This window comes from Ursus arctos, unplaced genomic scaffold, assembly GCF_023065955.2.
Source record: "Ursus arctos isolate Adak ecotype North America unplaced genomic scaffold, UrsArc2.0 scaffold_10, whole genome shotgun sequence".
Lineage (NCBI taxonomy): Eukaryota > Metazoa > Chordata > Mammalia > Carnivora > Ursidae > Ursus > Ursus arctos.
In genome coordinates, this window is record NW_026622764.1 from 11,855,807 (window position 1) to 11,874,802 (window position 18,996).

At 42.1% G+C, this 18,996-nt stretch overlaps 1 protein-coding gene and 1 pseudogene across 26 annotated transcripts in view; one reads left to right on the top strand and one right to left on the bottom strand.

Annotated features, from left to right (window-relative positions):
• The window catches only part of DOCK9 (dedicator of cytokinesis 9), a 278,727-nt gene that overhangs the window by 185,617 nt on the left and 74,114 nt on the right, over window positions 1–18,996 (top strand). For all 26 annotated transcript variants that reach the window (XR_008957647.1, XM_026493511.4, XM_057307495.1 and 23 more), the window contains exons 16-27: window positions 1,972–2,051; window positions 2,131–2,318; window positions 2,457–2,522; window positions 3,671–3,763; window positions 4,770–4,893; window positions 5,643–5,764; window positions 6,843–6,929; window positions 8,113–8,202; window positions 10,111–10,226; window positions 10,499–10,568; window positions 11,391–11,516; window positions 12,300–12,371. Coding sequence is in view for 25 of the 26 variants with exons in the window: in XM_026493511.4 (XP_026349296.3) it covers window positions 1,972–2,051; window positions 2,131–2,318; window positions 2,457–2,522; window positions 3,671–3,763; window positions 4,770–4,893; window positions 5,643–5,764; window positions 6,843–6,929; window positions 8,113–8,202; window positions 10,111–10,226; window positions 10,499–10,568; window positions 11,391–11,516; window positions 12,300–12,371 (1,234 nt within the window). In the remaining variant the exon portion in view is untranslated. The remainder of the gene's footprint in view (window positions 1–1,971; window positions 2,052–2,130; window positions 2,319–2,456; window positions 2,523–3,670; window positions 3,764–4,769; window positions 4,894–5,642; window positions 5,765–6,842; window positions 6,930–8,112; window positions 8,203–10,110; window positions 10,227–10,498; window positions 10,569–11,390; window positions 11,517–12,299; window positions 12,372–18,996) is intronic.
• On the bottom strand, window positions 16,794–17,251 carry LOC123000719 (keratin-associated protein 3-1-like; annotated as a pseudogene).

Sequence of the window (18,996 nt, forward strand, 5' to 3'; positions counted from 1 at the left end):
TGTTTTTGGCACAGGTCATGATCTCAGGGTCATGAGATCAAGCCCCACAGTGGGATCTGCACTCAGCGGAGAGTCTGCTTGAGATTCTCTCTCCCCCCGCCTCTCTCTCTCTGCCTCTTCTGGTCGTGTGTGCTTTCTCTCTCTAAAATAAATAAATAAATAAATCTTACAAAAAAAAAAAAAGAAAAAAATTTAAAACTGTTAGGAAGTCTTGATGCAGGTGAAGGATACCCCAGGATAGACCGACACGTTACCTGTGAAGCTGCTTAACAGGTAACAGGAGCTAGGATAGGAACTTTTCAAAAATAGGAATAAATCCAAAGGCAGAATCTGTAGACCAATGAGCTTTGATGTTTTTTTTGGCAGTGTTTTAAAAGACATTATTAAACAGGTGGCTTATGAAGAACCATGAGGCAGCATTCTGTTTTCTAGGAATAAGTCACGTCATGTCGAACTACTCATCCCAACCACATTTGTGCTTTTCTCTTTCTAACTGGGTTGCTAAACTGGTACCACAGAGGAATGCAAAGCCTCTGACAAGTATGTATTCCAATGTCCTGTGAACAAATCAGAGAAGTGTAGTATGCACGAGTGAACAGTTGTTCGACTGCTAGAGTAACCAGACGCCAGGACAGGTGGTGAATGGGCTAGCAATGGGCTGCTAGAGGTTTGAGGAGGAACCTGTTCTTGGCCATATTCTGTGCAGTATCATCGTCAGTGACTTTTTTGAGACTATAACATGCTGATGAAATGCCTTCGTGACATCAAGCTATTAGGAATATCTAATACATTAGATGTTAGAATCTGGACTTAGGAAGGTTTGATCAACTAGAAATGGCTCAAATGTAAAAGAATGAAATTTCCTCAAGGCAAAAATCAAATCCTGTTCTGAATTCCAAAAAATGTAATTGTTACGAATACAAGATGGAGAGAGACGGCATGAGAGTAAAGCGTATAGAAAAAGATTTAGGGATTTTAGGTGATTTAAATGTAATGTACATCACTAGGGTGGTGTGACTACCACAGAATAATAGCATTTGGCTACATTAGTGGAAGCGTGTATTGTTCAAAACCAGAGAGCTGCTTGATCCCCACCTCGTCAGACCTTCTTGGGCCTGTTGTATGCAGTTTGGGTGCCCTGACGTAAACAGAATGTTCTTCTAGGGGGAAATGACATTGGAGGAAGGTCCAAAAGTGCTGAAAATGGCAGACTTCAGCAAGATGTGGTTGCTGTTTATAGATGGTTGAAAGGTGATACACAAAGAAACGTAAGCAGGTCCTTGGTAAGTGGAAGTTCCAGAGAGGCGAAGTGAGGAAGAGCATCTGGGTCTGAGAATAGCTGTGCTGAAAGCTTCCTTCCAGCTAGGAAGGGTTGATGCTGTAGCAGTTCTTGTCAGGAGTGTCACAGAGGAGATTCTCCTACTGGACTCAGACCGAATACAAACACCACCCACTTCGCTATGCACCTACATTGTGTCCAGCATTTCACTAGACTCGCGAGCCTGAGATGGCCTCTAGCTCTGCATTTTCATGACTTGAGCCAAGAATGAGGGTGAGGATGGAGTGGTTCACGAAAATGGTAACTATACCATCTTGCCGATATTCTTATCTAGATTTTTGTGCAGTCTAAGCCACTGGCCACAGGTGACTACTAAACGCGAGAAATGCAGCAAGTCCAAACGGAGATGAGCAATAAGTGTAAAACTCCTCTGGATTCGGAGAATTAGAATAACTTTTTATACTGATTTCACACTGAAATAATAATATTTGGGGTATATTGGGTTAAATAAAAGGTATTCTTAAAACTAATTTTACCTGTTTCTTTTTACTTTTTAAAATGTATCTTCTGGAAGGTTTAAAATTACTTTTGTGGCTCACATTATATTCCTCTGGGAAGTGCTGGTCTGGAATTTAGGTTTTAGAGCTAAGCTAACTTACAAATATGTGATTTTTCTCTTCTCCTGTTCCTAGACCTGAGAAGATGGCCAAGCTCCCAGTGATTTTGGGCAACCTAGACATTACAATTGATAATGTTTCCTCAGACTTTCCTAGTAAGTGTAAGTTTTCGGTAATAACCAGACAAAATTTGGTTTGGCTTTTACTTCAGTTTGTTTGTTTTTAATTTTCCAGATTATGTCAATTCATCATATATTCCCATGAAGCAATTTGAAACCTGTAGTAAAACTCCAATCACATTTGAGGTAGAGGAATTTGTGCCCTGCATACCCAGACACACTCAGCCTTACACCATCTACAACAATCACCTTTATGTTTATCCTAAGTACTTGAAATATGACAGTCAAAAGTCTTTTGCCAAGGTGCGTACAAAGATCGAGGTTTCGGTTTTGGTATCAGACTCTCTTGGGTTTGGGCTTCTCATGTTCTTTTATAAATACTTACATATTCTGGCTTTTTGTTTCATTTTCTTTTTCTTTTTTCTTTAAATATTGCTGCAGGCCAGAAATATTGCTATTTGCATTGAATTCAAAGATTCAGATGAGGAAGACTCTCAGCCTTTGAAGGTTTGTTTTTTGTATATGTTTGCATTTTTCCATTTGAAAAATGAACCTATGTGATATTGCGCAACTAAAAGAATTTAGCACATTATAATCAACACAGACACAAAAATATGTGACATTACAATATATAACCACATGTGCTAAACCTTACAGAATATGGAGTAATTGAGTTCTTGCTCCTCATTGACTGTTTCTGTTTTGTTACACTCTTTAGGGATGAAGTTTTCTTATGTATGTTCAATTCAGTAAACATATCATGTCTTAACTATGAGTCAGGCATTGTGTGGGTTCTAAGAATTGTATTCGTAAGATTGATAATAGAAATAATAATAAAAATAGATTGATATTGTTTATTGTAATATAGTAATAATAACAGTAATAAGTTATTGGTGATGTTTACTGAATGCTTATCATAGTGCAGTCTCTTATCTTAGAGCCTTATAGGTATTAAACTCCTTTAATTCTCCTAACAGTATTTTTTAGATGAGACTAACGCACAGAATTTAAGTAAGTTGCTTCGGGCGATCCATTAGAACCAGTTCAAACCCAGGTAGTCTGGCTCCACAGCCCAAATTCTTTACTGTAACTATGTGAAAATGACTTTCCAAGAAGGGAAGGAGACAAAGATGCAAAGAGGAATATAATAATAGTTTTTGCCCTGAAGAAATTCACAGCTTAGTGGGAAAGGTAGTCATGGAGAAAAAGCTCCTTGGCACATAGAAATGGTTTGTTGTCAAAACTGAATAATTAGTATAAAAATTGCTGAGTGGACACAGAGGAAGGAGTTAATCATTTCTTGACGGACACATGGGAGTTTGGCGCACATGGAAGGGAAGGTGATTCAAACAGAGGGATTGCATGAGCGCAGGTGTGGAGGTGTGAAAGGGAACTTATGGGCAAGATGCTGTCTAGTTATAGCAAGGACATGTGTGTGCGGGGGTGGGGAGGTGGTGCTGGGAGATGGACTGGAAGATGGGTTGGACCCAGGAGTAAGGGGGCTTACGGGGCCTGAAGTCTCTTCGGTAGAAGAAATCCATCAGAGGCGGTTATAAGTTTATGCTGTAGAAATTCCTCTTGACAACACATCTGAGTTTAATCTCTTACTCTGTTAATTAAATACTGGTGTCTTTCTTTGCTAACTCTTACTTTAGTGCATTTATGGCAGACCTGGTGGGCCAGTGTTCACAAGAAGCGCCTTTGCTGCGGTTTTACACCATCACCAAAACCCAGAATTTTATGATGAGGTAAGTGAGGAGGTTTTCAAGGGAAAACCCAGCTAACCAGTTTTAAGGAAAACTCTTTAAGTTCTTTGCTTAGTAAAGCAAAAAACGAGAGAAACTGCATACTAAACTGCATGCTAGAGCTAAATGTTAAAGTATTAAAAGTAACATTCATTCTAAAAACTTGGAAATGCAGATAATAGAAAAGAAAAAGTCAAAATCTCTCCTCTATTCCTACCACAGTTAATATTCTGACATATTTTCTTTCAAATTCATACTTAAGTAGAGTTATGTTTGTGGGATCTGAGAATCTTTCTTTCTCATTATTGGGTTTCTTTATTTAGAATGATGGTGTAGTTTGTTAAAACTATATGAATCTTAATTTTAAATGTTCTGTCCTGGTTTTTCATCGTGCTGTTGCTGCGTTAAGTTAATGGAGTGGTTGACGTCGTGGTTTCCAGTTCTTTCTAGAGTTGAAATACCAACTCTCCCGTTTCTGGTCAATGAAAGTCTTGGTCTGTTCAGGCTCTTGTAACAAAATACCACAGATGGGGTGGAATGTAAACAGCAGATATTTACCGCTCACAGTTCTGGAGGCTGAAGTCCTAGGTCGGGGTGCCAGCATGGCTGGGTGAGGGCCATCTCCCTCCCAGTCACAGACTTCTCAGTTGTACCCTCGCATGGTGGAAAGTGGGGGGATAGTCCTCCGTTGGACCTCTTGTAAGACCATTCATCCCATTCATGACCTAATCACCCAAAAGATCCCCACCTCCAAATACCATCACCTGGGGGGGTTAGGATTTCAACATATGAATTTGGGTGGAGGGGTCGGGACACACATATTCAGCCCATAACAGTGTATTTTGCATCCATTTCTTCTTTAGCACAGTTTATGTTCTCTGATTTCCTTGATTGCGAATGTTAGTATCAGTTGGAGACCCAGTGCACAAGTGGCATGTCGTGTGGCTGCTTTCATCGAGAATTTTTATTTTAAGATATTAAAAAGATTGTTATTTTGTCTTCCTTGCAGATTAAAATAGAACTGCCCACCCAGCTGCATGAAAAGCACCACTTGTTGTTCACTTTCTTCCATGTCAGCTGTGATAATTCAAGTAAAGGGAGCACAAAGAAGAAGGATGTTGTTGAAACACAAGGTTTGAGATTTCATCCTTCCCTTGGTTGTTCATAACTTACATATTAAGTTCTTAAGTTTTATTTTGATTCTGAGTCTTCATCCTCTTGTGGAATTTTTATTTTTATTTTTTTAAAGATTTTATTTTTTTTTATTTTTTTTTTTTTTAAAGATTTTATTTATTTATTTATTCAACAGAGATAGAGACAGCCAGCGAGAGAGGGAACACAGCAGGGGAGTGGGAGAGGAAGAAGCAGGCTCATAGCAGAGGAGCCTGATGTGGGACTCGATCCCGGAACGCCGGGATCACGCCCTGAGCCGAAGGCAGACGCTTTAACGACTGCGCTACCCAGGCGCCCCTAAAGATTTTATTTCTTTAAGAGACAGAGGGGAGAGCATGAGTCGGGGGAGGAGCAGAGGGGGAGGGACAAGCAGACTCCCCGCTGAGCATGGAGCCCAATGCGGGGCTCCCTCCCAGGACCCTTAGATCTTGACCTGAGCCGAAGTCAGATGCTTACTGAGCCATCCAGGCGTCTCTTTGCCGAGTTTTTAGATGAAGTTTGTGAAGGTAGCATCCCTGGCTTGCATATATAAATTTTTTATAAAAGGTCATTTTAGAATTGTAATACCAAAGAGCCCAAAGTACATTGCAGACAATGTTCTGCAGAGACTAGATTCAGGGCCTTAAAGATCAGGCTTTAATGGCATTGACTTTCTTTCATACATTTTCGAATACCTACAGTGAAGTTTTTTGTGCTTTTGTTTCAACAGTTGGATATTCCTGGCTTCCTCTCCTGAAGGATGGAAGGGTGGTGACTAGTGAACAGCACGTTCCTGTCTCAGCCAATCTCCCATCTGGCTACCTTGGCTACCAGGAGCTTGGAATGGGCAGGGTATAGGACTTTAAGAATGATTTATCCCAGCACCTTCAGAAAACATGAAAATCAACTAAAACAAGAGTAACACAAAAAAGTACACAATATTTTTGCTGGTCCCAACATTTTGGTTTTAGTTACTCATTTTCAAGTAAACACAGGCCAGTGGAAGGCAGGTCTCCTGATAGCACAATTTAGAATTATAGTTTGGGCATTTGAGAAGCCCTGCACTAGCAGTGCCTCAGCAAGGGAATGGAGACTTGGAGACACTGGATGAAGTAGAAGTTTTTCGCTGCAAACTAGCCATGCTCAAGTAAGGATGTGTTCTTAGAGTCACACAGACTATTAAGAATTGTCTTCCAGCTTAGAGTAAGTCTAGTATCAAATCTCACCCACAGGGCAGCCATTCTGATACATTTTCTGATTCATTAAAGTCCACATTTTCTTATATTTCTCCAGTTGGTTAGTTGGGTTTGCATTTTACAGACTTCAGTTTTACAACAAGCTTAGGTAAGGTTTCATTTCATTCTAAATGGCTTTTAATGTTTTTCTGAATTTAAGTAGTGCCAAATTTGGGTCCACATTATGGGCAAGTTGTCAAAATATTCCAAAATCAGGGGAAATCATATAACATTCAGTTAAAATTGTTAATCTGACAAGAGAAAATGGAGGTTTCAGAAATCAAAATAAGCACACCCAGATGATTGGCCCTTTACCCATGTTAGGTCTTCTTCTACTGTCCTATTTGCTGGATGCGGTATCTTCTGCCATCACTTAAAGGATCTTGAGCTCCGTGTTGGTTTAGTCATTGGTGAAATAGGATTCTTTCCCTCTCAAACGGACAGTAATTCTACAGCCGCAACTAAACAAAAGATAACTTAGAAAATCTAGGAAGGAGAACACTGTACTTGGAGGAGGAAAGTGAGTGGAAATTAGTATTGGTTGCATTCCTGCTGTTGGCCAGCCGTAACTATTGAGTCAGTGATGCTGTTTGGGTCTGTGACACCTCATCAGTCCCCCCTGTGAACATGGTGTCTAAAGCCAAGATTGCTAATCCATCGGGATGTTTTTTTTTTCCCCTTCCCTATCTTCTCAGCATTATGGTCCAGAAATTAAATGGGTAGACGGAAGCAAGCCACTGCTGAAAGTTTCAACTCATCTGGTGTCCACAGTGTATACTCAGGTATGTGTTTTCCATTAGCATTAGCAGTAATTGCTCAGTGAATGAATTCACACAATTTTTTTTGGCAAAACGAAATCCTAATTGATACGTCATATGGATATATTTTTGCTCTAGAGGTCCTTCGTTGAAGAAAGTGCATGATAAGGTGCTCCTATGTACTGATATAAGTGAATAGTATAAGTAACATTTCTCAACAATTTCCTCTTTTATTGGAGGATCTTTGAAATCTTTTTTAATTACGCCAGTTAGAATGGCAAAAATTGACAAGGCAGGAAACAACAAATGTTGGAGAGGATGTGGAGAAAGGGGATCCCTCTTACACTGTTGGTGGGAATGCAAGTTGGTACAGCCACTTTGGAAAACAGTGTGGAGGTTCCTCAAAAAGTTAAAAATTGAGCTACCCTATGATCCAGCAATTGCACTACTGGGTATTTACCCCAAAGATACAGACGTACTGAAGAGAAGGGCCATATGCACCCCAATGTTCATAGCAGCATTGTCCACAATAGCTAAACTGTGGAAGGAGCCGAGATGCCCTTCAACAGATGACTGGATTAAGAAGAAGTGGTCCATATATACAATGGAATATTACTCAGCCATCAGAAAGATTACCCAACATTTGCAGCAACATGGATGGGACTGGAGGAGATTATGCTAAGTGAAATAAGTCAAGCAGAGACAGACAATTATCGTATGGTTTCACTCATTTATGGAACATAAGAAATAGCAGGGAGATCGGTAGGAGAAGGAAGGGAAGAATGACTTGGGGGTAAACAGAAGGGAGAATGAACCACGAGAGACTATGGACTCTGGGAAACAATCTGAGGGTTTCAGAGGGGAGTAGGGTTGGGGGATTGGGATAGGCCGGTGATGGGTATTAAGGAGGGCACATATTGCATGGTGCACTGGGTGTTATACACAAATAATGAATCATGGAATACTACATCAAAAACTAAGGATGTACTGTATGGTGACTAACATAACATAATAAAAAATTATAAAAAAATAAATAAATTAAAAAGATAAAATTTATTTTTATCTCTTTGATGTTTTCATTATTCTATGATCAGTTTCATAGTCTAAATAAAACATGCATGCTGCAAGCAGCAGATACTCCTATTTCCACAGCATTATGCTAATAGGCTTGCTGTCTTTCTTTTTCTTCTTTTTCTTTTTCTCCCAGGATCAGCATTTACATAATTTTTTCCAGTACTGCCAGAAAACTGAATCTGGAGCCCAAGCTTTAGGGAGTGAACTTGTGAAATACCTTAAGGTATCAGATGGCTTTCTTAGGAACCCTTTTTAATGAGTTTGGGGTAGGTTGGGTTTTCTTTTTGGTGGCAAGTGTTATTCTTACCACTCAGGAACCTTGTAAGGATGCTCTTAGCTAGATACTCTCACGTTGATAGTTTCTGTGTGGTTTTAGAAGGTGACAAGAAGTGGACTCAGAAATAGGACAACTTCAGAACACTGTATGTTAACTATACTGGAATTAAAAACTTAATTAAAGAAAAAGCAAAGAAATAGGACAACTTCTGCCTTCATCCTCGTCCCACATGTACTGTTTTTAGGCCCAACCCAAAACACATTGTTCTCTGCATAGAAAATCACTCACTAACACAAGCCTATCTGTTGAGTTCTCCCTGGGTGCAGAGCACAGTAACAGGCATGTAAGAAGCAGTGCTTTAGTCCCACCGTTAAGTAATTTCTAGTTCACTGTAGGAGATAACATAATGTTGGAGAATGTATGCTAAAAACAAATCAGCAACAACAATAACAAAAACTCTGAAAAAACAGAAAGAATGTACATAACCGACCCCAGTGTTGTGCAGGGGTTGGAGGCTCCCAGCATCATGGGATAGTGAGAGCAAGGTGGGATTTATCTAGGGGAGCTCTATCCAGAATGTGGTTCCATGGGAATATTTTTAAAAAGGAGAGTAGCTAAAAGAGCATCCTAGGCATGGGGACAAAATAGAAGAAATGTGAGAAATGGGAGCGCCTGGGTGGCTCAGTCGGTTAAGTGGCCAGCTCTTGATTTCAGCTCAGGTTACAATCTCGGGGTCCTGGGACTGAGCCCCGCATCAGCCTCTACACTCAGCGGGGAGTCTGCTTGAGATGTTTCTTCTCCCTCTGCCCCTCCCCCTGCATGCTCTCTCTCTCTCAAATAAAAATCTTAAAAGAAAAAAAAAAGAAATGTGAGAAATGGAATACAAGTTTGTTTGTCTTCAGCAAGGAACATGGAATGAGAGTTCTGAAATCATTGCTTGGCCAAGTACCCTTTCAGGTACCTCACAGAGAGCCTTATGACTTCAAAAGGAGTCTTTGTGTTAGTTTTCTATTGTTGCTATAACAATTACCACAAACTTGGTGACTTCAAACAACACGAATTTATTTTCTTACACTTCTGTAGGTCCGAAGTCTGACACAGGCCTCATTGGGCTCAAATCAAGGTGTTATTAACATGGCTGAGTTCCTTTCTGGAAACTCGGGGGGTAAATCTATTTCCTTGACCTTTCCCAGCTTCTGAAGGCTGCCCTCATTCCTTTGCTTATGACCCCTTCCTCCATCTCAAAGCCAACGATGCTCCATCTCTGACCGCTCTTGCCTTAGGCACGGCTCCCTGACTCTCCCCTGACTCTCCCCTTCTGCCTCCCTCTTCTGACTTTAAGGACCCTTGTAATGACTTTGGCTCCACCTGGATAATCCAGGACAGTCCCCATACTTGAAGGCCAGCCTTAATTCCCTTTTGCCATGTACCACAGGCACAGGTTCTGGGGATTAGGTTGTGACTATCTTTGTCCCTTATTCTGCCTACCACTGCCTTCCATTGTTTAGATAAACTTCTTCCATCCTTGGTTTGGAACTGAGTAGAAATTGCTTGGGGTTGGTCTTTTTTTTTTTTTTTTTTTAAGATTTTCATTTATTTGAATGAGAGAGAGCATGGGGAGGGGCAGGGGAGAGGGAGAAGCAGACTCCCCGCTGAGCAAGGAGCCCGATGCAGGGCTTGATCCCAGGACCCAGAGATAATGACCTGAGCTGAAGGCAGATGCTTAATTAACTGAGCCACCCAGGTGCGCCCCCCCCCGCTTTTTTTTTTTTTTTTTAAGATTTTCACTTATTAGAGAGAGCAGGGTTGGTCTCCTTTTAAGAAGGTAACACAGATGCCATTCCATGTCTGTAGAGCCTGCATGCAATGGAAGGCCACGTGATGATTGCCTTCTTGCCCACCATCCTAAACCAGCTATTCCGCGTCCTCACCAGAGCAACCCAGGAAGAAGTTGCCGTCAACGTGACACGGTAAGAGAGGCGGGTAGGCGGATACCTTCTTCCCTTTCAGTCTGTCCACATCTGGAGTACGGTCATACATATCTGGGATGCTAATATGTGTTGACCATTAAATTTAAGAAATTTCTTTTGATCCCATGTGTAGGGACCCCATCTAATTCCTTGTTTCCTTGTTTCCTGTGGTGCCAATAGCATCATCATTGTTCTGCAACTACTGTGTAATAATGAAATGTTTTCATTTTCACATTACTATTCATTGCTTTATTCATTTCTGTGGTGTGTAGGGTCATTATTCATGTGGTTGCCCAGTGCCATGAGGAAGGATTGGAGAGCCACTTGAGGTCATATGTTAAGGTATGTAAAATAAACGGTCCCGATCATTTAAATCTGTGGCTCTCCAATTTTCCTTCTAAGGACTTAATTTTTAAAAATCTACTTATTTTGGGATGAAACTTAATACCTCTGCTTTCTCTTCTATACCTGTAGCCAGTGCTTGTATCTGAACGAGAGGAAGTCCAAAGAGGGGCAGCCATTCGTTTATTTACTTAATTTTATTTTTTCAACGTACGTTCCTTATAATGGGTTTTTACAAATAATAATGACATGGAATTTTTAAAAAAGAATTTTAACTTGCTGTTGGGAGGCCTTTGGTATAGCCCTATCATTTTCATTTTTCTTTTTCCCAACTAAAATTTGCAGTAAAATGGTTTCTCCTGGGATGAGAAGGTTAGCGCTGGCCACCATCAAGTAGATAACTATGTGGGACAGCAAGAGATGTCACTAGCATGGGTATCAACAGGTTCTTCATTTATGTAACACTATTCAAGAGAGTGGCGGTTACCATTCTGAAAAGTTACACACGTTCTATTTAGTCTTTATAGCTGTAGAATCAGGGCACCTGGTGTTGGGTGACACATTCCTTGAAGTCCTTGGGAGGTGGAGTTGTGGGCTGGAGGACCACTGACCTGAGCCAGGTGGTTCCGTATTGTGATGGGTTCCCTGAACGTATCCTGGGCTCCCTCTCTCTGTCACCCTTCCCTCCTTCTGTTTCCACACCTTCCTCTCCCACCCTGCACTTGTACCTCGGTCCCTCACCGCCATCCTTTGGAGCCTCTCCTGCTTTCAGCACATCCTAGATAACTGGGACATTAAAATATCTTTCCCTTTTCTTCAAAGTATGCTTACAAGGCTGAGCCGTACATTGCTTCCGAATACAAGACAGTGCACGAAGAACTGACGAAAGCCATGACCACGATTCTCAAGCCTTCTGCTGACTTCCTCACCAGCAACAAACTACTTAAGGTATGTTGGGGGGAGAGGGTGGGCAGTGTGGCTCTGCAGTATTGAAATCAATGGAAGAAAATCCAAACGCCATAGCCTGACCAGTTTACCCTTCTTATGCGCTTTTAGAGACAGTCACCACCTCCTGAAAAGGGGTAAAGAGTTAGTTCTTTGGGACCAACTTTGCTGCTTATACTTGTGCTATCAGAACTGCAAAATATAACTATATTTAAAGTTTCATGGGCTCTTAAGTTTTAAGAAGTCATTATATTCAGGTGAGCAGAGGACACCGAGTTGGAGATTATAAAGGCAGCATGAGCAGGGGAGGCTGAGTCAAGAGGAAAGATCACATAAATGAGTGAAACCATATGATAATTGTCTTTCTCTGCTTGACTTATTTCACTTAGCAACACAGATAATGAATCATGGAACATTGCATCAAAAACTGGGGATGTACTGTATGGTGACTAATATAACAAAATGAAAAAAAAAAATCTAAAAAAAAAAAGAGGAAAGATCACAGATCTAATCCAGCCGTGCCTCTCTTTGGCTTGTGCCGTGCTGAGTGCTGAGTGTATGCACCCAGCTTCTTATGGGAGGCTGTTAACTTGTTGTGGGACGTGCGGAAGCAGGAGAACAGTTGCCATGCACCTCTGGTCCGATAATACTTTGCCAAGCGGTTCAGCCCTGCTTTGGGGTCGCACCTGTTCCGTGTCTATAATGTTGGCAGCCTAAGAGAATAAACATCTTGCCTTCTAATTTGTTGTTTTTCTCACCAGGATCCTTTTTTTTTCTTTCTTTCAGTATTCATGGTTTTTCTTTGACGTTCTGATAAAATCCATGGCTCAGCATTTGATAGAGAACTCCAAAGTTAAGGTATGTCACTTCCTGTCAGGGCTTGTGTGGTGGCTCCTGGGGGGAAAGTCTTTTTGTTGCGTTTGTAGTTCACATTCATGAACGCTTTCTGTTGCCGGTTACGGTACAATTCTAGGTGCTTTCCAAGAAAGAAAACGTTTTATTCCAAGTAATAAAGCCATAGGGCTATCATAAAGTACTACCCTGCATTTTACAGATGAAGAAACTGAGCCTGGAGCGAGTTACTTGCCGAGGCCTCGCCGCAAGCGAGTGGGGGGGCCAGGTTTTGAGACCAGTCTGGTTCCAAAGCCCACTCTCCTGAAGCATGTGTTTCATGGAAGAGAGAAAGAAGAGAGAAAACTCTCTTTTCCTTTGTATAGCTTGGAAGGTTTCAAGTCTGTTGAAATGAGAGTAACAGTTTAAGCATTTATTTTAAATGTAGTTACCCAGTCTTAAACATGGTAGACCTTTCTCAGGGCCTTAGTTGAGAGTGTCTGATGCTACTTCACGTCCTATGGAAGCAATGAAAGGACTCTGAGAGAACTCCTCGCTGAGGTGCTGGGTGTGTGTGGCGCTCTGGGTCCCCATGCTGAAGGTATCCTGCGGATACCTATAGCCTATCCCTTCAGTCCGCTCTGGACTGATGCCTGTCTAGGTGTGACTGGTTGCTGCTGGCTGTCTGAGGCTCAGTGTAGATACATTTTTATAAGATTCTAATGTGGTGAACTCAGTGGTCAAGTGACAAAGTCCCTTTTGAGATATGCCTACTCTTGGAGTGGCCGTTATGACTATGAATGCTCTCTGCCTTGCACCATGCGGGGTCTTGAGTCATGGAGAGCAGGAGGCCCGCGTGCAGGGAGCAGGTCATGGTGCCCAGCATTCCTTCAGAGTGAATAAAGGGAGGACAGGGGAGCCACAGGGAGGGAGGGTGAAGATCTAGGCTCCCTGTACCAGGGATCTAGACTCTTGGAGAAAGCCGTGGGAAGGGCTGCTGGATTTTGTCAGGCAGAAGGTTGACAGCTCAGAACTGAAAGCCATGCTTTATCTAGTAGAGTGGGTACTGGTGCCTGACCAGGTGGTTTCCTTCTTTTTTTTTTTTTTTTTCCTTTTAATTCCGGTTTTAGTGCACAGGCAGATGCCAGATGGAGGTGGGCCCTACTTTCCACAGAGTAATGCACCATCTAAATCATGCCAGAACAGCCTGCCAAGTAAAAAACCTAGCAGATTGTCTACTTGGCAGTATGCAGCTAAGTGTGTGTGCCTGCACACACACATACACACGCACATACGCATGCGTGCACACATGCAGGTCGTTTGGACGTAGTACTTTCATGTTAAAAATGTCATATGCAGGATAGGCTGTAGGCCTGTCTTAGTTTGCTTGGGCTACCATAGCAAGTATCACAGCCCAGGTGGCTTCAACAATGGATATTTACTTCCACACAATTCTGGAGGCTCAAAGTCTGAGATCAAACTGTCTGTAGATTTGGTTTCTGAGGCCTCTCTCCTTGGCTTGTGGATGGCTTTCTTCTCCCCTTGTCTGTGCATTGTCTTCCCTCTGTGCATGTCTGTGTCCAAATCTTCTCTTCTTGTAAGGACACCACTCTTGTTGGATTAAACTCACCTTAATAACCTTGCTTTAACTTAATTACCTCTTTAAAGACCCTGTCTCCAAATACAGTCATATTCTGAGAGACTGTGGGTTAGGACTTCAACATACGAATTCAGTCCGTAACAAGGCCCCGATGGATTTTTCATTATCTTTGGCTCTAAATAAATGTAATCACTCCAGAAAGATTGGTGGCTTGAGTATATTTAAAAATATAACTGCTTTGTTCAGAAAGTATTCATTGAGAGTCCTCATTTATGTGCAGGCTCATGGGTTACAAAGTTAGGTTTGGTGTGGTTTGTGCCCTCACAGAGTTGAGGTGGGAAAGTGAACGACTAGACCATGGGAGCGAAGGTCAAGGAGGTAATGAACACTTTTGAAACACCCACAGAAGTATAAGTATTAGGCTCCTGGGTGGCTCAGTTGGTTAAGTGTCTGCCTTCAGCTCAGGTCATGATCTCAGGGTCCTGGGATCAAGTCCCGTGTCAGGCTCCCTGCTCAGCTGGGAGCCTGCCACTCTCTCTGCCTTCCATTTCCCCTGCTTTTGTGCTCTCTCCCTCTGTCAAAATAAATAAAATCTTTAAAAAAAAAAAAAAAGGAAGCATAAGTATCAATAAGATCTCTTTCTGAGAACTGTATAGAAAATTTACAGAGTAATTTGATTGCATGGTTTTTTTGTTTGTTTTTTAAGATGCTAAATTAAACCGTAGAGATTTAGGGATGGTAGGGACCTGAAAGCTACCTTCTGGTCCAACTTCTCCCATATGCCATAGAGGTTGAGATGGAATATAGACCCTTGAGGTGCCCTGTCCAGGGTCACACAGCAGACCAAAGCCATGATAGACTCAGAATCGGCTTCTCCCGGGTGATCTGCCCTTTCCAGCCTTATAACTCAATTCGCCAGCACTTCTGGGAGATAGTTTTTGGAACTCTTTAGAAGAGACTGCTCAAATGCTACCATGCACAACCTTTTCTGCAACTTAATTATATCTTGGCCCTAAAAGAATATTCAGAGAGTTTTTAGAAGTAGTTTATTTAAAAATTGTTATCCAGTACAAAAAGAAACAGACTGGCATCTAAAAGGAGAAAGCTTAACCATAAGATAATTTACTATAAAAAGAGATTCAAAATACCTACTTACCACTTTGGAGAGTTTAACACTTCACTTTTAGAGGGCTCCCCTCTGACTTCTTCGGTGTCATTGACGCCGTGCCACTCCTTCCCTGAATCACACATTATTGATCAAGGAATTTCTCACATATTTTGAAGGTTTTATTCGTTTTGCCTCATATCTTAGGAGTAGTGAGTTTTACGTGTTTGAATTAGTTATTTTTATATCCGTCTTTATTTACATCTTAAGATTTGTATGTCCTAGTCCCTGATCCCAGTGTTCTGAATTGAGGGAACAAGTTCATATTCACCATTCCTGTGCAGTTTGTGATTTCCAAAATCATATCAAATTCTCTCAGAGTTTTTATACTTATAGATGGAGGATTATTAGTAAATCCAGTGTGTTTATAATCCTGACCTTGATTTTTTTCCTCATTGGTGAGTCTTTCTTAAAATGCCATGACTAGGCCCACATCTGTCTAGTAGGGGCACCTGGGCCACAGATTCATGTAAGAGCCAGATGATGCTTTCAGTGCAGCTGAAAGTGCCCTTCCCAAGAATATTTAGCATAGATCAGCATTTGGAGGCAAAGTCTATGGTGAGCTGAGGCCTTGGGTGTATACTCTTGCTGGCAACAGGGTCATCCCATCTGCTGTGTATTTACGTAGAAGGAGATGCCCCTGGAAAACGTGTGTGCTGGTAGGCCTGCTTCTAGTGCTACACTCTTGCTGAAGATGTATGTGGCCGCATGTGTCCACCTCCCCATCCCAGCCAATCAAACTACACTTTGTGCCATTTGCTGAGGACGGCTGTGAATCAGAGCCTGCCTATGAACTAGCATCTAAAACAAGTGATTTCCTTACTACCGCAGATGGATCTGCAGAGTTTGGATTGATTACATGGGACCGTGCCAGACTCGAATGTTCCATAGGTGACATGTGCTTGGAATTTACAATAGGCGGTTTCTGAGGAAAATACAAAACTGACCTCGTCAAGGCCTACTAAGGAGTTCCCAGCTCTGATCCCATTCTGCCTCTATGCTCAACACATTTTAGGTGTTTCTTTTCTATCACTTATATTTAGCAGCTGTAATTTCAGCAGACTCCTTTGGAATTTCCTCTCCTCCCACATTGAGTAAAGCCAAATCGCTAGCATTCCACAGGTGTACTTCATGCAAGTTAGAAAATGTGGCAGAGGAGAGGTGACTATATAACCTTAGTTAGGTGTTTAGCCTTCAACCATTTCCTGACTTAATTGAACAAGGAAAGAGCGTTCAAATGAAAAGTAGGGAAAGGATGGATGGTTCATGTTTTAGATGAACTGCCTGCACTTCCCTTAAACTGTATTTGTGAGCACCATAAGCACGTGATGGCAGAATGTGATTGTCCATACTTCTATCCACGAGCACGTGTTTGCAACAGTTGTTTGCTGTGCACAGAGCACAGGGGGTTATGCAAATGTCATAGATGGTGCATCGGCAGCCTTGAAGCTGACGGAGTCCTGGGAGGAAGAAGACATTCTGCTGGGTTCAGTTAGAGAACAATGAAGAAGGTGTATGTGTGAGCTCCAAAATGATAGATCAATGTGGAGGTTGGGTGGAACTTTACCTGGAAGGATGCCACATTTAGGTAGAAGACAGTGAGCATGAAGCAGGAGAAAGAGCTCATGCCCGGGTAAGGCCAGAAAAATGAAGTTTATTAGCTAATAGTCTTACTTATTATATCTCATGGAGCCGTAACATAGCCTGTAGAAAAGAGTTCTCTAACCCCTAGGGAGTAGAAGAACACAGTGCGGAAAAGAGAACCAAACATTAGAATGCTCCCTTGTACAGGAAGCAGTGATTTGGGTAGCAGCCACTGTCGGAGCCCAGAGAAAATGTGTCTGCAGACTGGCTGATAGCAGGGCCCTTCACGGCACGGCTGAATGTGGGTCGTCAGGGAGATCCCATTCCTGGGGTCAGGTGACAGGAGCTGAGCCGCCAACAGGATGGCACAAAGGTGTCAGGCTCACAGCAGGGTGGGGGGCATGGGGCACAGCAGGTCCACCGGAGGAGGCTGATCTGGTGTGGACAGGTGCTGGGCAGGCAGACCCCACACCGGCAGCATGTGTCAGAGGGTCAGGTGGTGGCTGGGCCACTGGGGACGCTGCAGCAGCACTGAGAGGAGATCCCACAGCAGGACATGGTCAGGAGTAGGGGTTTCGTCTGGCTGACAAGTGTCTTTGTGCCTCAGCGTCCTCTCCCCCGTGCTCGCGCTTATATATTCACTGCCCTGGACAGCTGCCCGTTATCCTAGATCACTTTCTTCCATTTTAGTGGATAGTAATCTCCATAACAGCATCTAATTACTTTGGTCTTTATCACCTTTAGATGCATCTTACCTCACTGTTTTGTTGCCAAATTAGGACTCCTGACAATAGCTGTTTGTTGCTGCAGGGAGAGCTTCATTTCAGTCTTCAAAGGCACTGAGTTGACGCCTAATCACGGAGCAGCTTGGTTGGTTGGTTGATGTGTTAATTATCCACCATTCTTCACCACATTGTCTCTCTTTTTAATAAAAACTTCCTATTATAGACATTTTTAAATAAACATGAAAGGAAAGAGAAAAGTTGAACGCATCTCATGTTTGAAGCTCTTTCACTCACTTTCAGCAGTTATTGGCATCCCGCCATCGTGACTTCATATATCCACCGTCACACTGTTTTTAGAGTTACTTTAAAAGCAGTCTCCAAATATTTTATCATTTTGTCTGTAAAAACTTGAGTGTGTCCTCTCTAACGGATAAAGCCTTTGAAAGAGATGGAAACACTGTACCATTGTGACAGTCAACAAAGTCATCGGATACCCTGTCTGTATTCGGTTTTCCCAGCTGTCTCAGAAATGCCCTTTTACAGTCAGCTGGTCCAGATCAGGATCCAAACACAGTCTGCACATTGCGTGTGGTTGAAGTGTCTCTGAAGTTTCTCGGATTTTCAAACTGTTCCTTCTCCATTTGTTTGCTTTTTAATGCAGTGTATTTGTTGAAGTTAGGGGCCCATTTGTCCTGCAGAATTTCCCGCATTGTAAGCTCGCAGTGTTACATGGCGTGGTCCTTTGTCCCCGTGGTTTCTGTAAACTTGTAGTGATGTTGAAGCTCAGTTCATTTAGGTTTGATTTGCTTTGGGGCAAGAATACTTCATAACTGGTACTACTGCATCACATCGGGGGTTATACAGTGTCTGTCTGCTTGTCCCACTTTTAGTTTTGATAGTGGTGACTAATAGGTTAAGTGGGGCCCACCTCATCCATCCATATAGAGTTCCCCAACCACGATGGCTGAGGGAGTCAGCCATCTACTAAGCCCCATTCCGAAGGCCTCAGGTATTTCTTGGGAGACCTTTTTTCAGGAGTAGCCAGCTTGCATAGCAGCAGTCATACCTAGTGGTCTGGGGTCCAGGAAGCTGATCATCTATTGAGGCTGACCCCTCAGGATATAGAGTTATTTTTTGCATATATAGAATAAAATCCCTTTGGAATTCTAATTTTACAGTTCTGTTTTTGAAAGTGGGTAAACTTCAAATACTTATTACTTGATCCTTCCCTCACTGGATTATTGAGTTTTAAGTTTGCAAAGACTGTTTTATTATTGGTTTGAGAATTGAGATTATTGTAAAGCTGGTGTTTCAAAATTCACAGTAGGTTCTGATATTTAATGCATAAAATCATGCAGAAATAACTAGATTTCAGTTCTAGTTTTAGAAAATACTGTTTCTTTGATACTGAGATATAGGTTTGGCTTGCAAAACGGAACAAAATAATGGTTTAAGTAAGACAAAAGGTTCATTTCTCTCTTTTGGAAAATTATAAGCCAGTAGGCAGCTCTGAGAGTGGGGGAGCTTATCCCCCAGGGTCATTCAAGGACTCAAGCTCCACTCCAATTATCCAGCCTA